Source organism: Pezoporus occidentalis, unplaced genomic scaffold (genome assembly GCF_034315485.1).
Source record: "Pezoporus occidentalis ecotype Australia unplaced genomic scaffold, CSIRO_AGI_Poc_V1 ctg42, whole genome shotgun sequence".
Classification (NCBI taxonomy): Eukaryota; Metazoa; Chordata; class Aves; order Psittaciformes; family Psittacidae; genus Pezoporus; species Pezoporus occidentalis.
In genome coordinates, this window is record NW_026915747.1 from 5888712 (window position 1) to 5906168 (window position 17457).

The 17457-nt window shown below is 50.2% G+C and overlaps 1 protein-coding gene across 1 annotated transcript in view; it reads left to right on the forward strand.

Moving 5' to 3' along the window:
- EXOC4 (exocyst complex component 4) overlaps window positions 1-3849 on the forward strand; it is a 394313-nt gene extending 390464 nt beyond the window's left edge. Inside the window, exon 18 of the mRNA XM_062634253.1 lies at window positions 2743-3849. Within this exon, the coding sequence (XP_062490237.1) occupies window positions 2743-2980 (238 nt within the window). The 3' untranslated portion in view covers window positions 2981-3849. The remainder of the gene's footprint in view (window positions 1-2742) is intronic.
- Window positions 3850-17457: the final 13608 nt, after the last annotated feature.

Consider the following 17457-nt stretch of genomic DNA (forward strand, 5'->3'; position numbering starts at 1 on the left):
GCTGCAGCCTGCCCTTGTTCTCTGCAGAAGCGTAGAGGAGTGATGCAGGGACCTCCTCTTTGGCTCTTCCAGCCCATTTCTGCCTTGATTTGCTCCTCAGTCAAAGAAGTGCTCAGTATTTGGCTGAAACAAATCCTTGCTGAATGCAGACAGAAAAGAATCAGAGAATCACAGAACAATTTGGGTTGGAAGGAGCCTTAAAGGTCATCCCCTTCCAACCTTTTCACTTCCCTGAGCTTTTCACATCCTTTTCTTAACAAGGGTGTATAACACTTGTAATGATGTTATGTATAACAGTATAAGGTCATTACAGATGTTATACTGTAATGTTGTAATGTCATTGGTTATGAAGTTAACCAGTTCCTCTAGGAAAAGGGTTACTTTCCATCGTGCACCACTTCTTTTTGGGTTTTGATACCCCAAAGGGATTTAAACTACAGCTGAGGTTCATGGCTTGGTGGAGCTTGCTGCAGTGGGGTTGGATGTGAGAACCTTCCCCTTATCCCAGACCTGGAAGGGTCTGCTCAGCATTGGGACCCCTCCTGCATAAAGGAGCTTTGTAAAGCTTCATAAATGCACAGCTTCCTGTAGAGCAGGATGGTTTGTGTTGGTGGTATCTAGAGCACGGACTCCTGACACCACATCCTACCCCATGGTATAGATGGGGAAACTGAGGCACAGAGCACAGCTGTGTGGGTTAGAAAGGCTGTGCCAGGAATTCACAGAAGTGCTATAAAGGGCACCAGAGTCCCAGCTCTCCTTCTGCTGCATGACCTCTAGGCAGTGCTTTCCAAGCAGGACACACTCTTCTCCCAGTTTCAAACCATAATCAGTTTGTGCTATAAGGGAATCCTGGAATGGTTTCCATTGGAATGAACCTGAAGCTCATCCAGCTCCAACCCCTGCCACGGGCAGGGACCCCTTCCACTAGAGCAGCTTGCTCCAAGCCCCTGTGTCCAACCTGGCCTTGAACATGCCAGGGATGGGGCAGCCACAGCTTCTCTGGGCACCCTGTGCCAGCGCCTCAGCACTCTCACAGGGAAGAGCTTCTGCCTAAGAGCTCATCTCAGTCTCCCCTCTGGCAGGTTAAAGCCATTCCCCTTGGCCTGTCCCTACAGGCCCTTGTCCAAAGCCCCTCTCCAGCTTTCCTGCAGCCCCTTCAGGCACTGGAGCTGCTCTAAGGTCTCCCCTTCAGGAGCCTTCTCTTCTCCAGGCTCACCCAGCCCAGCTCTCTCAGCCTGGCTCCAGAGCAGAGCTGCTCCAGCCCTCGCAGCATCTCCGTGGCCCTTCCACTTATGGAAGGAGGGAAAGAAAAAGGCCCCGAACACCCCGGCAGTTCCCTCTGGTTTCACCTCCTTCACTGGGCTGTGGAGTCAGGGCAAATACACAGTCCCACGTCCATTTGCAGCCTGTTCTGCAGTGGTGGGATTGGCAGCTGTCAGAATTGCCCCATTGATTCCCTGGCCTCTGATACGTTTTCCCTTTCAGTAAGTACTTCTTTAAATTCCCTTTCTTGGCAATCTATTCTTTCCCTAATGCCACTTTGCATTAATTCAAACCAGCCTCACCGCAGCCTCTGTATTATTCCTTCTCTTCAGATGATCTCTCACTTATTAAAAAAGGCACCTTCAGCTCCTGGCTCAAATTTGATTTTGCATTATTTAATATTCCCTCTCTCTAACTGTGTGTCTCGGTACCGTTGGTGGTCCCTGGAGCTTAGGCTGGAAGCTCTTGCCATGCTCCATATTAGCATCTCTCTCCAACAGGGGTTCATTAGGGACAAAAAAAACTTCACTTCCCCTACCCCTGTGATTTCTTTGTTTCCGGAAGACTCCTGTTCTTGCAGTCGGGATACACATCTGTGCATCACCCTGTACATAGAATCACAGAATGGTTTGGGTTGAAAAGGACCTTAAGATTATTCAGTTCCAACTCCCTGCCATGGGCAGGGATGCCACACACTAGACCATGTCACCCAAGGCTCTGTCCAACCTGGCCTTGAACACTGGCAGGGATGGGGCAGCCACAGCTTCTCTGGGCACCCTGTGCCAGCGCCTCAGCACCCTCACAGGGAAGAGCTTCTGCCTTATCTCCAACCTGAACTTCCCCTGTTTCAGTTTGAACCCATATATTTATATGCATCTATCTATACACTGGTTTCTATTTGCTGGATGCCGGTGACATCTCAGCTGATGGTAACTGCTAGGAAAGACAAACCCCCTATTCCCCATAGTCTGTGTTTTAGCTGAGTGTGGATGAGTATGAGAGCAGATTTGTTGAGATTTGCTACCCTGTGCAAGTAGGTGCCCACTTAGCATCTACTGATGTTCAATCAGAATACGTCTGTGCTCTCTTTGTATAGCACCTGATGCAGTGTTCTCTGCTCATAGCACAGCTGGATGAAAGTAATAGTTGATGGTATTCTACAGAGATAAATGTCAGGAGAATAGAATCATGGAATGGTTTGTGTTGGAAGGGACCTTAAAGCTCATCCAGTTCCAACCCCTGCCATGGGCAGGGACACCTTCCACTAGAGCAGCTTGCTCTGAGCCCCTGTGTCCAACCTGGCCTTGAACACTGCCAGGGATGGGGCAGCCACAGCTTCTCTGGGCACCCTGTGCCAGTGCCTCAGCACCCTTATAATAAATAATTTCTTCCTTATATCTAATCTAAATCTACCTTCCAGATATCATCACATAGCACTGTTCACCAGAGTGGGTGTTTTGTTTGCTTGCTTTTCAGGCAGTATTACGAGATGCTCTACAACACAGCAGATGAGCTGCTAAACCTGGTGGTGGATCAAGGGGTGAAGTACACAGAGCTGGAATACATCTACGCCCTGAACCTACTGCACCGGAGCCAGACAGGAGTGGGAGACCAAACCACCCAGAACATGAGGTTGCAGAGGCTGAAGGAGATCATTTGTGAGCAGGCCGCGATCAAACAAGCCACCAAGGACAAGAAAATCACCACCGTGTGATCTGCTCTGTCACATCAACTGAGCAGCAGGGGCTGGTGGGTTGCAGGTTCAAGCCTCTGTGTTTCTGTTGCAGTCAAAGCCGAAGCACGTATCTCTGGGGTGGCATTGAGAAGGAAAATGCCATTCGAGATTTGGGTTTGAGGTTGTTTTGGGGGGTTTGATGTGTAATCACGTAATGCTTATTTAACATGTTCTCCTAAGAGGGATTGTACAACAGGAACAGGCATCCTGGTGGAAATTTGGGTGGGATATTTGGCTTTGCTCTCTTGCTGTTGCTTTGTCTAGAGATGTCAGGCAAGCTGCTGTCTCTGGTGAGGAAAGAGCAGATTTCACACTGGGTTAGGTCAGAGCCTTCAGACCACACTAAAGCAAACAGGACCGTCACAGTCCAGCTCAGACCTGTTGGTCACATGTGGGGTGATGGTTTTGATGCTGTTCCAACAGCATTGCTGCATGGAGCCCATTTCAGCTCTGCTGCTGCTATTCTCCATGACAGCTGTAGATGCATTAAGTTTTTTGCTTTTTCTACTGCAAAGAGATCTAGTTCCTTATTCCTTCAGACAGTGATAAGCCAATTCTGATAGTGGGAGGTAACATGGGACCATTTGTTTCCACTTGTAGTTTTTCATTATCACAGAGCCATATGGCATTGTTTCTACAGCTCATACCGCACTGGATGATGTTGGATGTAGGAGAAAATTGCCAATATAAGGTAATAGCAAAACTTCATTCTCTGTTTCTGTTTTTGAGCCTCCCCAGCTCAAAAGATGTTCTGTAATTGTCATTTGGTACACTGGAAGGACATGCAGGCTTATGGAGCTCAGCACTGATGATCAGCAAGGGCAGGAGGAGGGGCAGATCCCAGCCCTTCAGTCACCATTTCTGCCCTGCCTTGACCATATGAAGCCAGCTCTCAAAGGTTCCTTATAAACTGAGGCTGTTTCTACCATCCCTCCAAACCCAGCATACACTTGTATGTGCCAAGTAAATCGTCAGCCCAGCTGGGTCTCACATGCTGAGATGATAGGTTCTCTCTGAGCTGTGTAAGTGCTTGTGTGTCAGTCTTGAAACTGCAGAATTAAAGGATGTTTAAAGGCTCTTCAAAGGCTTTGTCTGGGTTTTTTTTTTAAGAGCTGTCCCTTTTGTGGTGTTTAAAAGATTCTCTTCCAGATCTGAATACATAAAAGTATCCTTGAAGGTGACATCAGTTTGGAAGTGTCTTCTGAATCATCATGCGGTCTAATCCCCAGCTGCCATGGCCAACTGGACAAGAAGCTTCTCAACCTCCATGTTAAAAGCAGAACCCAAGAGTTCCAGTTCTTAGGAATCTTCTTTTTGGTTTCTGTCCTCATTGTATTCATTAACTCAATTTTTTTATGCCAGTGTTGGCCTTTAACTATATGTCGTGGTTTAAGCCCAGCTGCCACGCAGCAGCTCGCTCACTCCCCCCATTCCTCCCCTCCCCTGCTCCCAGAGGGATGGGGAGGAGAACTGAAAGAATGCAACTCCCACTGGTTGAGATAAGAGCAGCCCAGTAACTAAGGTATAACACAAACCACTGCTGCTGCCACCAATAATAATAATGATAAGGGAGGTAACAAGGGGAGAGAATACAACCGCTCACCACCCACCGACCGATACCCAGCCTGACTGAGCAGTGATCCAGCCCTTCTGGGTAACTGCCCCCAGTTTATATAGTGGACATGACGTGCTGTGGTATGGAATACCTCTTTGGCTAGTTTGAGTCAGGTGTCCTGTCTCTGCTTCCTCCCGGCTTCCCCTTCTCCCTGGCAGAGCATGAGGCTCACAAAGTCCTTGACTGGAGTAATCATTACTTAGCAACAACTAAAACCATTGGTGTTATCAGCACTGTTCCCAGGCTGAAAGTCAAAACCACAGCACTGCGCCAGCTACTAAGAAGGACAAAAATGACTGCTGCTGCTGAACCCAGGACACTATAAGTTTTCCTTCTCATCCTTGATGAATTTGCATGAGTGAGGGTGGAAGATGCCATCATGGTAACACATGTGATGATATGGAGGTCTTTGTGGGATAACACACGAGATCTGTACTCACCTGCTCAAACACTGAGATGTGCTGCAGTGTAGGTGGAGGAAAGCAGGCTATTTCATATCCAGACTTCGGAGGAACATAAAAGAAGTTGTTCTGTACATGCAAGCCAGATCTGAGATCCTTCCTCATCTCAATCTCCCCTCTGGCAGGTTAAAGCCATTCCCCTTGGTCTGTCCCTACATCCCTTGTCCAAAGCCCCTCTCCAGCTTTCCTGCAGCCCCTTTAGGCACTGGAGCTGCTCTAAGGTCTCCCCTTCAGGAGACTTCTCCTCTCCAGGCTGACCCAGCCCAGCTCTCTCAGCCTGGCTCCAGAGCAGAGCTGCTCCAGCCCTCGCAGCATCTCCATGGCCTCCTCTGCACTCACTCCAACCGATCCAGGTACTTCCAAAAGGTGATTTAAACTATAACATGCACAATGAAGGTTATGATTTTGAAGCGTGGAAGTCCCCAGGAAGCTCATGTCTAGGCAATACGCCTAGTTTTGTGTGTGCATGTGTCAGTTTTAGGTCACCCGCTCTCTGTGCTGCTTTCCAAGAGAGATCATTAAGTAATCAGCAGATCCATCTCTGTATGTATCTGAAGGGGGCCTATAGGGATGCTGCGGAGGGACTCTTCATTAGGGACTGTAGTGACAGGGCAAGGGGTAACGGGTTAAAACTGAAACAGGGGAAGTTTAGGTTGGATATAAGGAGGAAATTCTTTCCTGTTAGGGTGGTGAGGCACTGGAATGGGTTGCCCAGGGAGGCTGTGAATGCTCCATCCCTGGCAGTGTTCAAGACCAGGTTGGACAAGGCCTTGGGTGAGATGGTTTAGTGTGAGGTGTCCCTGCCTATGGCAGGGGGTTGGAACTGGATGATCTTAAGGTCCTTTCCAACCCTAACTATTCTATGATTCTATGATAGCACTAACAGCGTGGCAGCAACCCACCTGTTACAAAGGCCAAGATACTATAAGCAATGCGGGGGCTATTTTGGCACTGAATCTGCCTGGATAAAGAGAGTCCCCTTGCAAGGGGTCTGTTGTATGTGTTTGTTGCAAATCCTCTCTTGCTAATAGAGAATAGAGTGAGTGGGAGAGAGATCTTTTGGGAGCATTTTTTGTTCATTAAGCTGTTACTGTGGCTAGAATCAAGCTGTTATGTTTAATAGTAAAAAAACTAATCAGACAACGTGCTGGCTTATCCACTCGCAGTGTCCACACACTCATAAGCACCCATCTGGAGCCCCAGCTGGGAGGCCAACCACAAAGGTGGTTAGAAGAAGAAGGTAGTACTGGTTCACCAGTGGTTTCTAAAGAGGTGTTTGGAAGGTCCCTTGGAGCACACTGTCTCACCCAGGTGTCTATGTGATCCTGTACTCAACACCTCCATAGAGCAACCACCGGCCACTTGGGTTTGGAGCGAGTCTCACAGTCCCTTCTTGCTGCTCTCATGTGCTGTCGTGGTCTAGTGCAGCTTTGATAGGCTTTGGCTGTCCTGAGTTTATCAGTTCTTATAGATTCAACTGAAGCACGTGTCTCCTGAGAGTGCCAGCCCTTGGGAAACACTGACACTACTTGTAAGGATTTACTTCTCCTTTCTCCAGCATGTTGTCTAGTTACTATTTCACCATCCCCCCCCAGCCTGTAGAACCCAGTAACACAGATCATAAAATCATAGAATCATGTAATAGTCAGAGTTGGAAAGGACCTTAAGATCATCCAGTTCCAACCCCCCTGCCACAGGCAGGGACACCTCACACTAAACCATCTCACCCAAGGCTTCATCCAGCTTGGTCTTGAACACTGCCAGGGATGGAGCATTCACAACCAACCTGGGCAACCCATTCCAGTGCCTCACCACCCTAACAGGAAAGAATTTCCTCCTTATATCCAATCTAAACTTCCCCTGTTCCAGTTTGAACCCGTTACCCCTTGTCCTATCACTACAGTCCCTAATGAAGAGTCCCTCCGCAGCATCCCTATAGGCCCCCTTCAGATACTTGAAGGCTGCTATGATCACAGAGTCATAGAACAATCTGGGCTGGAAGGGACCTTAAAGCTCATCCAGTTCCAACCCCTGCCACGGGCAGGGACACCTTCCACTAGAGCAGCTTGCTCCAAGCCCCTGTGTCCAACCTGGCCTTGAACACTGCCAGGGATGGGGCAGCCACAGCTTCCCTAGGAAAACCATTCCAGATGGGACATTTGTAACACATTCACAGTGGAAGGTGGTTTCCCAAGGGGAACAAACCACATGAGGGTGTTGCAAACTGTGCTAAGACCAAGGAACCCCCTTTATCTTGGATCTGAGCTATGCACAGTGCAACATACCCCATTTCTTCCCTGAAGGAGAGACCCAATCCTCAGCCTAGTGCCTTCTCACAAGGCAGCAGATAACACCTCTGGTTGTGTTCTCTGCACCAGTTCTTGTCTACAAGCAGTTTCGCAGCCTTGACATGACCCTGCAGGACACAACAGTTTATGGGCAAAGCCTGGAGGTTTTGTTTTGTAATTGTCGTGGTTTAAACCCAGTCAGGTAACTTGTTCACTCACTCCCCCCCTTCTTGCCCTCCCCCTACTCCCGGAGGGACGGAGAGGAGAATCAAAAAGAATGCAACTCCCACGGGTTGAGATAAGAACAGTTTAGTAACTAAGGTATAACACAAATCACTACTGCTACCACCAGTGATAATAATGATAAAGGAAATAACAAGGGAAGAGAATACATCATCTCACCACCAGCCGACCGATAACTCGCCCCCCAGCCCGACCAAGCTCTGACCGATACCTCCTCCAACCCTGCAGACTCCCAGCCCTTCCGGCTAACTCCCAGTCACATCCTGGGCATGACGTGCTGTGGTATGGAATACCTCTTTGGTCAGTTTGGGTCAGGTGTCCTGTCTCTGCTTCCTCCTGGCTCCCCCTCCTCCCTGGCAGAGCATGAGGCTCACAAAGTCCTTGGCCAAACCAAAACATCGCTTGTTATCAGCTCTGTTCCCGAGCTGAAAGTCAAAACACTGCACTGCACCAGCTACCAAGAAGGGGAAAAATGACTGCTACTGCTGAACCCAGGACATTATCCACCCCTTATTCCATACCATTCACGTCATGCTCAGATCCCACATTTTCAATATACCATCACTCTTATCTCAGTGCACTCTTATCTTAGTGCATGGACCAGTCCCTATAAAGCTGCTGAGTCCATCTGGTCCATGATGTCAGGCTCCATCTCTTGTAACAGTCTTCCAGAGCAGGAGAGACTGTGTGCAGTGTTCACACTCGTGAATAACCTGGGCAATAGTGTCCATTGCTAAGTCCACCCCTCGATCATGAGTCCATCTCTGTGTTGCATCTCTGCTCTGATGGCCTGAAGTGCATTGGGCCCACCAGGCTCAAAATAATTCACTGTCCCCTTCAGCAGTTTCTGCAGCTTGTTGCTGGGGACTCCATACAGCTGCCTTCCATCTCCGACGCTTCCAAAGCACTGGAGGGGCCCAGTGGACTAGATACTTGCCCATACTGTCCCACACACCCTGACACTCATGACTGTCCAGCCTTGGGGAAAATCTCTTGGTCCCCCCATATCGTCGTCTAACCCCAGACAAGACCCAAACCTGACTCTGCTTAACCTTTGAGATCAGACAAAATGGTGGTGGGTAGAACACAGTCTGTGTGTGTGCCAACATGCTGATCCCCATCACAATCAGCAGGCAGGTCCCAAGGACACCCAAAGGCCATTCAAAACCTTCAGAACTCTCAGTTGATGCTGCTGTACTTGTCACTGGGGCTGGTGTAGCTGCTGTACTTGTCACTGGGGCTGGTGTAGCTGCTGTGCTTGCCGGCTCTCCCTCCGCCAGCTTCTCTTTTCCCGAGTCCAGCTCTTCCTCCTCTGCCTTGCTGGGAAATGCTGCGTGGTCTCCTGCATCCTCCTGGGGCTCGGCGGGCGGCTTCCGGGAAACGCTCTCGGCCGTCTCAGGGCTGGGCTCGGACGCTGGGCTCGGCTCGGCCGCGGGGCTCGGCTCGGCCGCGGGGCTCGGCTCCTCCGCGGGGCTGGGCTCTTCCGCGGGGCTCGGCTCCTCCGCCGCCTTCTCCCGCTGCTCGGCAGCCGCTTCCTTCTGCTCCTCGACCGCCCCGACCTCCTCCACCGGCAGCCGTCCCCTCGCGGCCTCCGGCCCCGCTCCCGCCGCCGCTTGGTCCCCGGGGCCGCTCTCCCGGGCCGCTTCAGCAGCCGCCGGCTCCCGGGGCCGCTCCCCCTCGGCTCCCCGCAGCCTCACGAAGATGGAGAGTAGGGTGAGGGCCAGGACGGTGAAGAGCAGCCGGACGGCCACGTACAAGTCCAAGGCCACGTCCGTCCCGCCCTGCTGCTGGAGCCCGCCCGTATTACAAGCCATTGCCATAAAGCACAGTGAGACAAGAACCTTAGCCCAGGCCCCACACTTGATAAACACTATCACAGCAAATACCGGCTCTACATAAGTTACAACATTCTGAAGCTGTGAGATCAACAAGAACAACTCTGAGAGCCAATAAATCAGCATTGTGACGAGTGACTATTAATCCAGTCAAATCTGTCGTTATCTCAACCCCTCGTGCCCCACGTTGGGCGCCAAAAAGAACTGTCGTGGTTTAAACCCAGTCAGGTAACTTGTTCACTCACTCCCCCCCTTCTTGCCCTCCCCCTACTCCCGGAGGGACGGAGAGGAGAATCAAAAAGAATGCAACTCCCACGGGTTGAGATAAGAACAGTTTAGTAACTAAGGTATAACACAAATCACTACTGCTACCACCAGTGATAATAATGATAAAGGAAATAACAAGGGAAGAGAATACATCATCTCACCACCAGCCGACCGATAACTCGCCCCCCAGCCCGACCAAGCTCTGACCGATACCTCCTCCAACCCTGCAGACTCCCAGCCCTTCCGGCTAACTCCCAGTCACATCCTGGGCATGACGTGCTGTGGTATGGAATACCTCTTTGGTCAGTTTGGGTCAGGTGTCCTGTCTCTGCTTCCTCCTGGCTCCCCCTCCTCCCTGGCAGAGCATGAGGCTCACAAAGTCCTTGGCCAAACCAAAACATCGCTTGTTATCAGCTCTGTTCCCGAGCTGAAAGTCAAAACACTGCACTGCACCAGCTACCAAGAAGGGGAAAAATGACTGCTACTGCTGAACCCAGGACAGTAATGAAACATGAAATGCTGTCAGCTCCACCAGAGAGAAATCATTCCCTGGATGTGGCCCTTTGGTATTTAAAGAGACAAGGAAATACTTCTCCAGACCAAAAACTGAAATACTTTCATGGGGGCTGTAAAAGTTCATGAGAGTTTCACAGTTTCCTCTTTACAGCCTCATAATCTTTAGTGGGTTTTAATTATCACACTGTTGAGCTCCAGGCACAATATCAGAAGTGGAAAGAGAAGCAAATTGCTCTGGCTCCTTTCAAAGTTGTGTATCTGTCACCAGCTCATCCTCTCCTGAGTGCCTCATCCCTCTTGACATCCTCCTGATTAAGAATGATATAAACCCACCTGTCTGGCAGAGGTATGTATGTACACACACATGCATAGGTAGGTAGGTAGGTAGATACATAGACAATAGACAAATAGATGGATTGATAGATACATCAATAGATGGATCAATAGATTGATAGATACATAGATGGATAGATAGGTGAATAGACAGATGGACAGATAGACTATAGATAGATAGGTTGATAGATTGATGGAGAGATACACAGATGAATAGACAGATGGACAGATAGACTATAGATAGACCCATAGACAGATTATAGATAGATAGATACATAGGCCCCCCAGGGATCTCATAGTGTGGGTTTTCCCAAACTGGTTGATAGATACATCGATACATAGATAGATAGATGATAGATAGATAGATAGATAGATAGATAGATAGATAGATAGATAGATAGATAGATAGATAGATAGATAGGCAGGTCCCCAGGGGTCTCATAGTGTGAATCCCCCCAACCCCATACATGTGATGAGTGCAGCCATTCAGAGCCAGCAGTGGCTGGAAAGCTTAGCGGAGGAGTTGTCCCCCTGAGTCTCTCTTTCTGCCTTTCCTTGGCTGAGTTTTTACTTTATTAGCATGAGTCATAATTGCAAATTCCTGCTTGAATGTGGTAGATGGCAATAAAGGGGGAGGGCACCCAGACAGGGAGCGGGGGAGAGTTGCCAAGAGGAAATCAGCATTGCAGGAATGCCAATTCTATCGCTCTTAGACAAGTGGGGAGCTTTTTTTGGTGGGGAAAATAAGTCATTTTCCTGAGCTGAGACATGGACAAGTCACACAAATGGCCACTTAATGCCCTGATCTTTAGTGCTCGGGATGAATTCCCATAGCGGAACATCCTATGATACACAAGCCCCGTCCATCACTGCACACAGAGCTGACTCTGCTCTCATTTCAGCAATGTATTATCCAAGGATTCATCCTGCTGCACTTTAAATACCCATCGACCCACATCAATTACATCACGGTAGCAACCTGAGCCTCGGGCGAGGCTGGATGTGCGCTGCCGTGCATGTGCATAGCAGGGGATGCTCTGCCCTGAAGAGTTTGTACTCCTAACAGCGGTGATGGATGCTAAACTCAGAAGGAAGCTGGGATGCAAGGAAGCCGAATGTTGCTCTCCAGGCCATGGTCCCTGGTGTACTTCCCCCTGCTGAAGCTGTGTCCTGCAGTTCGTGTTTCAGCTCTTCACAGCGAACAAGGAGCGTGCTCAGAAATGAGGCATTTTACTTTATTTTCTGTTCTTTCCTTTGCTGATTGGCTCTAACAACTGAACCAGGGCAAAATTAGGCAGCTGCAGACAGCATCTAATCATTACATTTGCTTTGGGATGACCTGGGTGAAATTCATCAGGAGCGATTTATTGGGAGGTTCATTGCGGCGGTGTTCATTATTTACTCTGTGAGGCTTAGGCACAGTGGCAATCAGTGGAGAAAATTGGACTGTTAGGGCCTTGGACTTCAGTGTTTGTAATTTCCTTCACTGAGATGCAGCATGGGGTGTATTTGGCACAATCACTGCCTTCACTGCTAGAGCTCAGTGTGCTCATCTGGTGGCACCCAGCCATCACTGTGGCTCTGGCAATTGGAGGGGTGCAAGCAGGGCTGGGGAAGAGAGACACAGAAAGCAGCTTGACTCCTGACCCTGGTGCTGAGCACTTCCAAAGGCCTGTGGTGATTAATGTCATAGTTATCTTTCGTGCCTCTGGCATCCAGCTGAGGCAAAGCTACCGCTCTCACTCCTGGTGAAGTCCCCCCATCAGCTCTGTGATAACAGGCATCCGCTCTCTCATGGTACCTATAGTGCTTCTGATGAAGCAGAGTCTTTGTCGCCCCATGCTAAGGGACAGTCTTCAGGTCACATCTGATCCCCCACAGTGCCTTGTTTGTCCCTTACGTGGTGGCACATCCCACCACCGCCAGCAAGGGACCAGAGGAGAGGGGACTTTCTGGGGTACAAGGGTTGGGGGCAGACAAGGTGTTGGGCTGAAGGAAGGAAGTTCTCATCTCCAGGCTGGGACAGACGTTAGGAGCAGGGATCTGCAGCCACCTTGTCCTCACGGGCAAAGTCCCCAGCAGGCTCAGACTGTGAGGAAGATGGGAAGCTAATAAGAGAGAGGGAAACCTGAGCTTCCCAAGCCCCTCTGCCCCCTCATATGAGACTTTCAAGCCTGTTGCTTTGCTCATGCTGGGTGCTGGCAGCTGTCCCCACATGGGGCTTTCTCCATGTGGAAGGTGTGACACACCCCCCCTTCTATGCAGTGGAAAAGCTCAGGGAAGCACAGCGAGAAACACAAGAAGATCAAGGATAAATGAATAAACCCAAGGCCCTGGCTGCAGGGAAGTGATAGAAGGGCTTTGGCAGTGCTCCCAGCAGGCTGAGTACCAAGAACACAGCCACAGGACTAAGCTGACGGGAAGGTGTCAAACAGACACCTCTGCTCCATCACATTAAAGCCAGGACCTGCAAAGCTGCATCGAGCATGGTTTGAGCAGCATCGAAGCTGCCTGCTTTACACCTTTCTTCTCTTCCTACTAGGGAGCACCAAGGCAGCACTTCAGGTTTGCTTTTCCCCCTCCTCCCCATCCAGCTGGGTCATTTTGTTGCTTGGTGCTTCTTGGTCAGCCACTGAATTTGCTGTAAATCAGGGTGCTGTAAATCTGCTTTGCATGTGGCCTATATGGGGGACCCAATTGTATTAGGAATTGAACAGTAAATCAATGTATTTAAGGCCAGCGTTTGCAGTTAACACTTCTGAGTATGAAATGCTCCCTCTGTCAATAGGGGAAGGTTTTATTAGGATCATAGCTGCTGATTTAGAGCTTCCGTTCTGCTGTGGGGTTTTGGAATGCTCAGTTCAGTGCTTGCAGTTCCAGAGCCAGGAGAACGTGGGGAACAGTTACACACCATGGCCAAACACCATTTCAAATGCAACATGAGACTGAATGTCTGGGGAGCCATGGCTCACCCTCTGTGCCACAGCAACCTCTTTGGTAATGATGGAACACCAAATTAAGGAGTTTTCCTTCATTAGCACAGCTGGAATCACTTCTCACCTGCCTGAGCTACTCCACACCCTCCTTTAAGCTTTCAGCTTGATAAACTGAGTGCAGTGAGGGCTCTTCTAAGCATGGTTTGGGGATGGAGCCTACCTCAAACTACTGATCTCCACTGGGACGTGCCAGCCGTGATGTGAGTTGCCTTTGTCTTGTCCCCCACCCCGTCTAACAGGGAGCTGTTCTCCTTCCCCTGGTAGGACATTGGCGTAGAAGATTTCTCTCTCCTTGATGGATCCAGAAATCCCCCTTCTCCCACGAAGAGCAGGAAGGTGTCAGATGAGGCTGTGAATAAGTGGGCCTGCATACTGAGCTGTGACTCATTAATCACTCCAAAGAGAAGCCCAGGCATTTAGGGGAGCTGTAAAAGTCCCTCATCTGCATGATTAGCTCTTGCCCAGCTGATTACAGAAGAAGGACACTGCTTGAGCGGCTCCTGTGTTTTTAATGATTCCTTAAATGTGAGCAGATTACCCCAAAAACTCTGGGCAAACAGAGCCAACCCCTTGTGCCACCCTCCCTTCAGTGGATTAAGAGAATCCATGTTTCTGAATGCAGAGGGGTTGGATGGGAGGATGCCAAAATGGGTACACAGCCCCCAGCTCCCATGAAGGGCTCATCCCTGACACATAGAGGAGGGAAAGGTTAAGTACGAGTGGTCTGCATCGAGCTCTGGGGCAGCAGCACAAGAGGGACGTGGAGCTGTTGGAGCGAGTGCAGAGGAGGCCACGGAGATGCTGCGAGGGCTGGAGCAGCTCTGCTCTGGAGCCAGGCTGAGAGAGCTGGGCTGGGTCAGCCTGGAGAAGAGAAGGCTCCCGAAGGGGAGACCTGAGAGCAGCTCCAGTGCCTAAAGGGGCTGCAGGAAAGCTGGAGAGGGGCTTTGGACAAGGGCCTGTAGGGCCAGGCCAAGGGGAATGGCTTTAACCTGCCAGAGGGGAGACTGAGATGAGCTCTTAGGCAGAAGCTCTTCCCTGTGAGGGTGCTGAGGCGCTGGCACAGGGTGCCCAGAGAAGCTGTGGCTGCCCCATCCCTGGCAGTGTTCAAGGGCAGGTAGGACACAGGGGCTTGGAGCAAGCTACTCTAGTGGAAGGTGTCCCTGCCTGTGGCAGGGGTTGGAACTGGGTGAGCTTTAAGGTCCCTTCCGATCCAAACCGTTCTGTGAAGGAGGTCTGGGGTGACGTTTCCCACCACCCAAACCATTTTCTTCATCTACCAAAACTGACATCACCACCCAGGCATCTGCTTCATTTCTTAACAGCCCCATTCACGAACAATCTTTCTCCAGCCCAAAGCACATGATCCTATTTTCACCCTTGTTGCCGTCCCCTGTGGAGAGGGGTCTTAAAGGAGCTATTTCATCTCAAAGTGCATGATCAGGCAGCCAGTCCCTGCACTGCCAAGCCAAACAGATGGGGTTTGTGGAAAGACAGGGAGGGAGGACAAATGTGTTCCTGAGGTTTTAATAATCCCTTCTCCTGTCTGAATCATCACAAATCCCAGTGGAAGGGTAGGCATTTTCCAGATGGTAGGAAATAAGCTGTGGGACACTTCCATGCTGAGAACTCATTAGTCCTGCTGGCCCTGCTCCAAGCTCAATGGCAGTCTATGTAAACTGGATTTGGTCCTGCCCTTTTCCTATCATCTGTTCCCATGAAGTCTCCAGCCCCATCTTACACGGACAAGTTGCCCAGCTAGCTATTAATTTGATTATGTGTGACCTTTGCCTCTCGGAGAGCTTGGAGCTCAGACAAGTATCTTCCTGTAAGCCTACTGTATCTGAGCATCTCAGCTGCCTTCACACCACCCATCTGCCCACCTCTCATTTGATTCCCGGGTGGAATCTGGGGAATGGTGAGGTATTTGGCTGGCTTTCAGGTTGCAAAGACAGAGCACTGGACGGAAAAAGTATGTATGTATATAAGGGATTTAAGCCCAGTGTTACTACTGTGCTTTGCATGGGCTGCTGTGGTGTTCTCTGTGCTACCACACACCCCATACTCCCCCCCAAACCTGGGTTGTGCCAGGCAGTATCTGCACTTGGTGGCTGTCATTGCCACCCAGCACAGACGATGGGGCCTCCAGAGCAATCACAAGGCTCCAGATCACTCCTAGTCTCTGCTCTGAGACTCCAACTGCCATTAGCTGAGTGATAGGAAAGCAATGGGAGCAGCATCAGGTCCCAGTAGGGCTCTGCTGCTGTAGGTGTTTCTGGCTGCAGTAGCAACCTGGCTCAGTAGGCAGGGTGCTCCTCCTTGTGTGGCTGCAGGGTGGCACTCAGCCAAGGTTGTGATCTGGAGTAAAAGGTCCTCTACAGGTTATTTCTTCCTAAACCCTCATTGCTTTTTCACAACACAAAGTTCACCCAGCTTGTGGCTGTCTCAAAGCCCTTTAAGGGCTCTTTGAATGAGACTCAGCTAAACATTGATGTTTCTACAACTCAGAGGTGTAAAAAGTGCCCCACCTCCTGCAGGGGGTGAACTAACTGCCCTGTGTTTTAGGATGTGGGAAGCACGGTATGAAAACTTCTATGCCAGTTGAGCTCACCCCAGATGATGCACCAAGATGATCCACTCACCCCATAAGCCAAGCTGTGGAAGCAGTCAGGCTTCTGTGATGATAAAAGAAAGCCCAGGACAAGCAAAGCTGCTTCAAAAGCTGTGAATTTACTTTCCCCACTGTGATCTCTATTGATGTGAAGGGTTAACCAATGTACAGGGGTGGTAGGTCAAACTGCTTGCTTAACAGTGTTACTGCTTGCTTATTCTTATCCTATTCACAATGTACAAGGGGGTAGGTCAAGATGCTTGCTTAACATGTTACTGCTCGTCCATGCTTACCGTACTCGTTGTGTATGCTAGAACAAGGTGTAAGGACGTGGCTGTTGTTAAGAGGTAGGGACCGTGACTTGGTTCCTGTCCGTTGGACACCCAGGCCTACTGGAATTGTCTCTGTGCTATGGACGATGACCCAGCCTCCAGGGAGCATGCGTAACGACCAGAGGTGAAAAGTCCAGGCTCGAGGAAGACTCGTTTCCTTCATCTTGAGACCCTCGCCCACGACCACCAGGAGGCCCTGCGCAAGCGCAAAGGACCTTTTAGCGCATCATAATGCGAAGCGGGGATAGGACATGAATATGTATAGGCGTGTTGTGCAACCTCATGCATATGTATAACTTTAGAGGATAAATGTAAAGAGGAAATGACGCTGAGGTGTGCATGCCTTTGGAGGAGTGATCCCCCATGCGCCTCAGCGCTGAATAAAGCAGACCTACGTTACAACTTTAACGAGTTGTGGTCTATCCACGTATCACTATTTCCCAAATGTTTCCGGCAAAATTGTGTAGATTTTTTCCCCCACCAGTTCTGAAATTGTACTTTTTTCTCAGGGAACACGTTACTTCACCCCTTCAAACAGCCCCAGCCCCACACCCCAGAGGACGGCTGTGATTCCCAGTATAAATGATCAGTGTTACCAGGCCTCCCAGGAAGACCAGGGCTGGCCTGTGACTAAAACAGCTGATGAGAAGCCAGGTTTGCAGACTGTCTGCACGGTGCCATTGAGCAGCATCCCCCCCCCCCGTCCTGGACCGAGCCCGTGTTGGGGCTTTGTAGCTGGATAACAGTGCCCTGAAGGTTATTTTTCTGACAACCCTGATCCGTAACACACAGATGGAGGTGAACGCGCGCTTACCCCTGCTGTGGGAGAGTGAGGAGGAGGAGGAAAGGAGCGCGGCTGTGTGAGCGGGATGCGCGGCCCGCTGAGGTGGCCTGTGAGGCGGACTACAAATCCCAAGATGCTTTGCGGCTCCTTGAGCGCCGCAAGGGGAACTACAACTCCC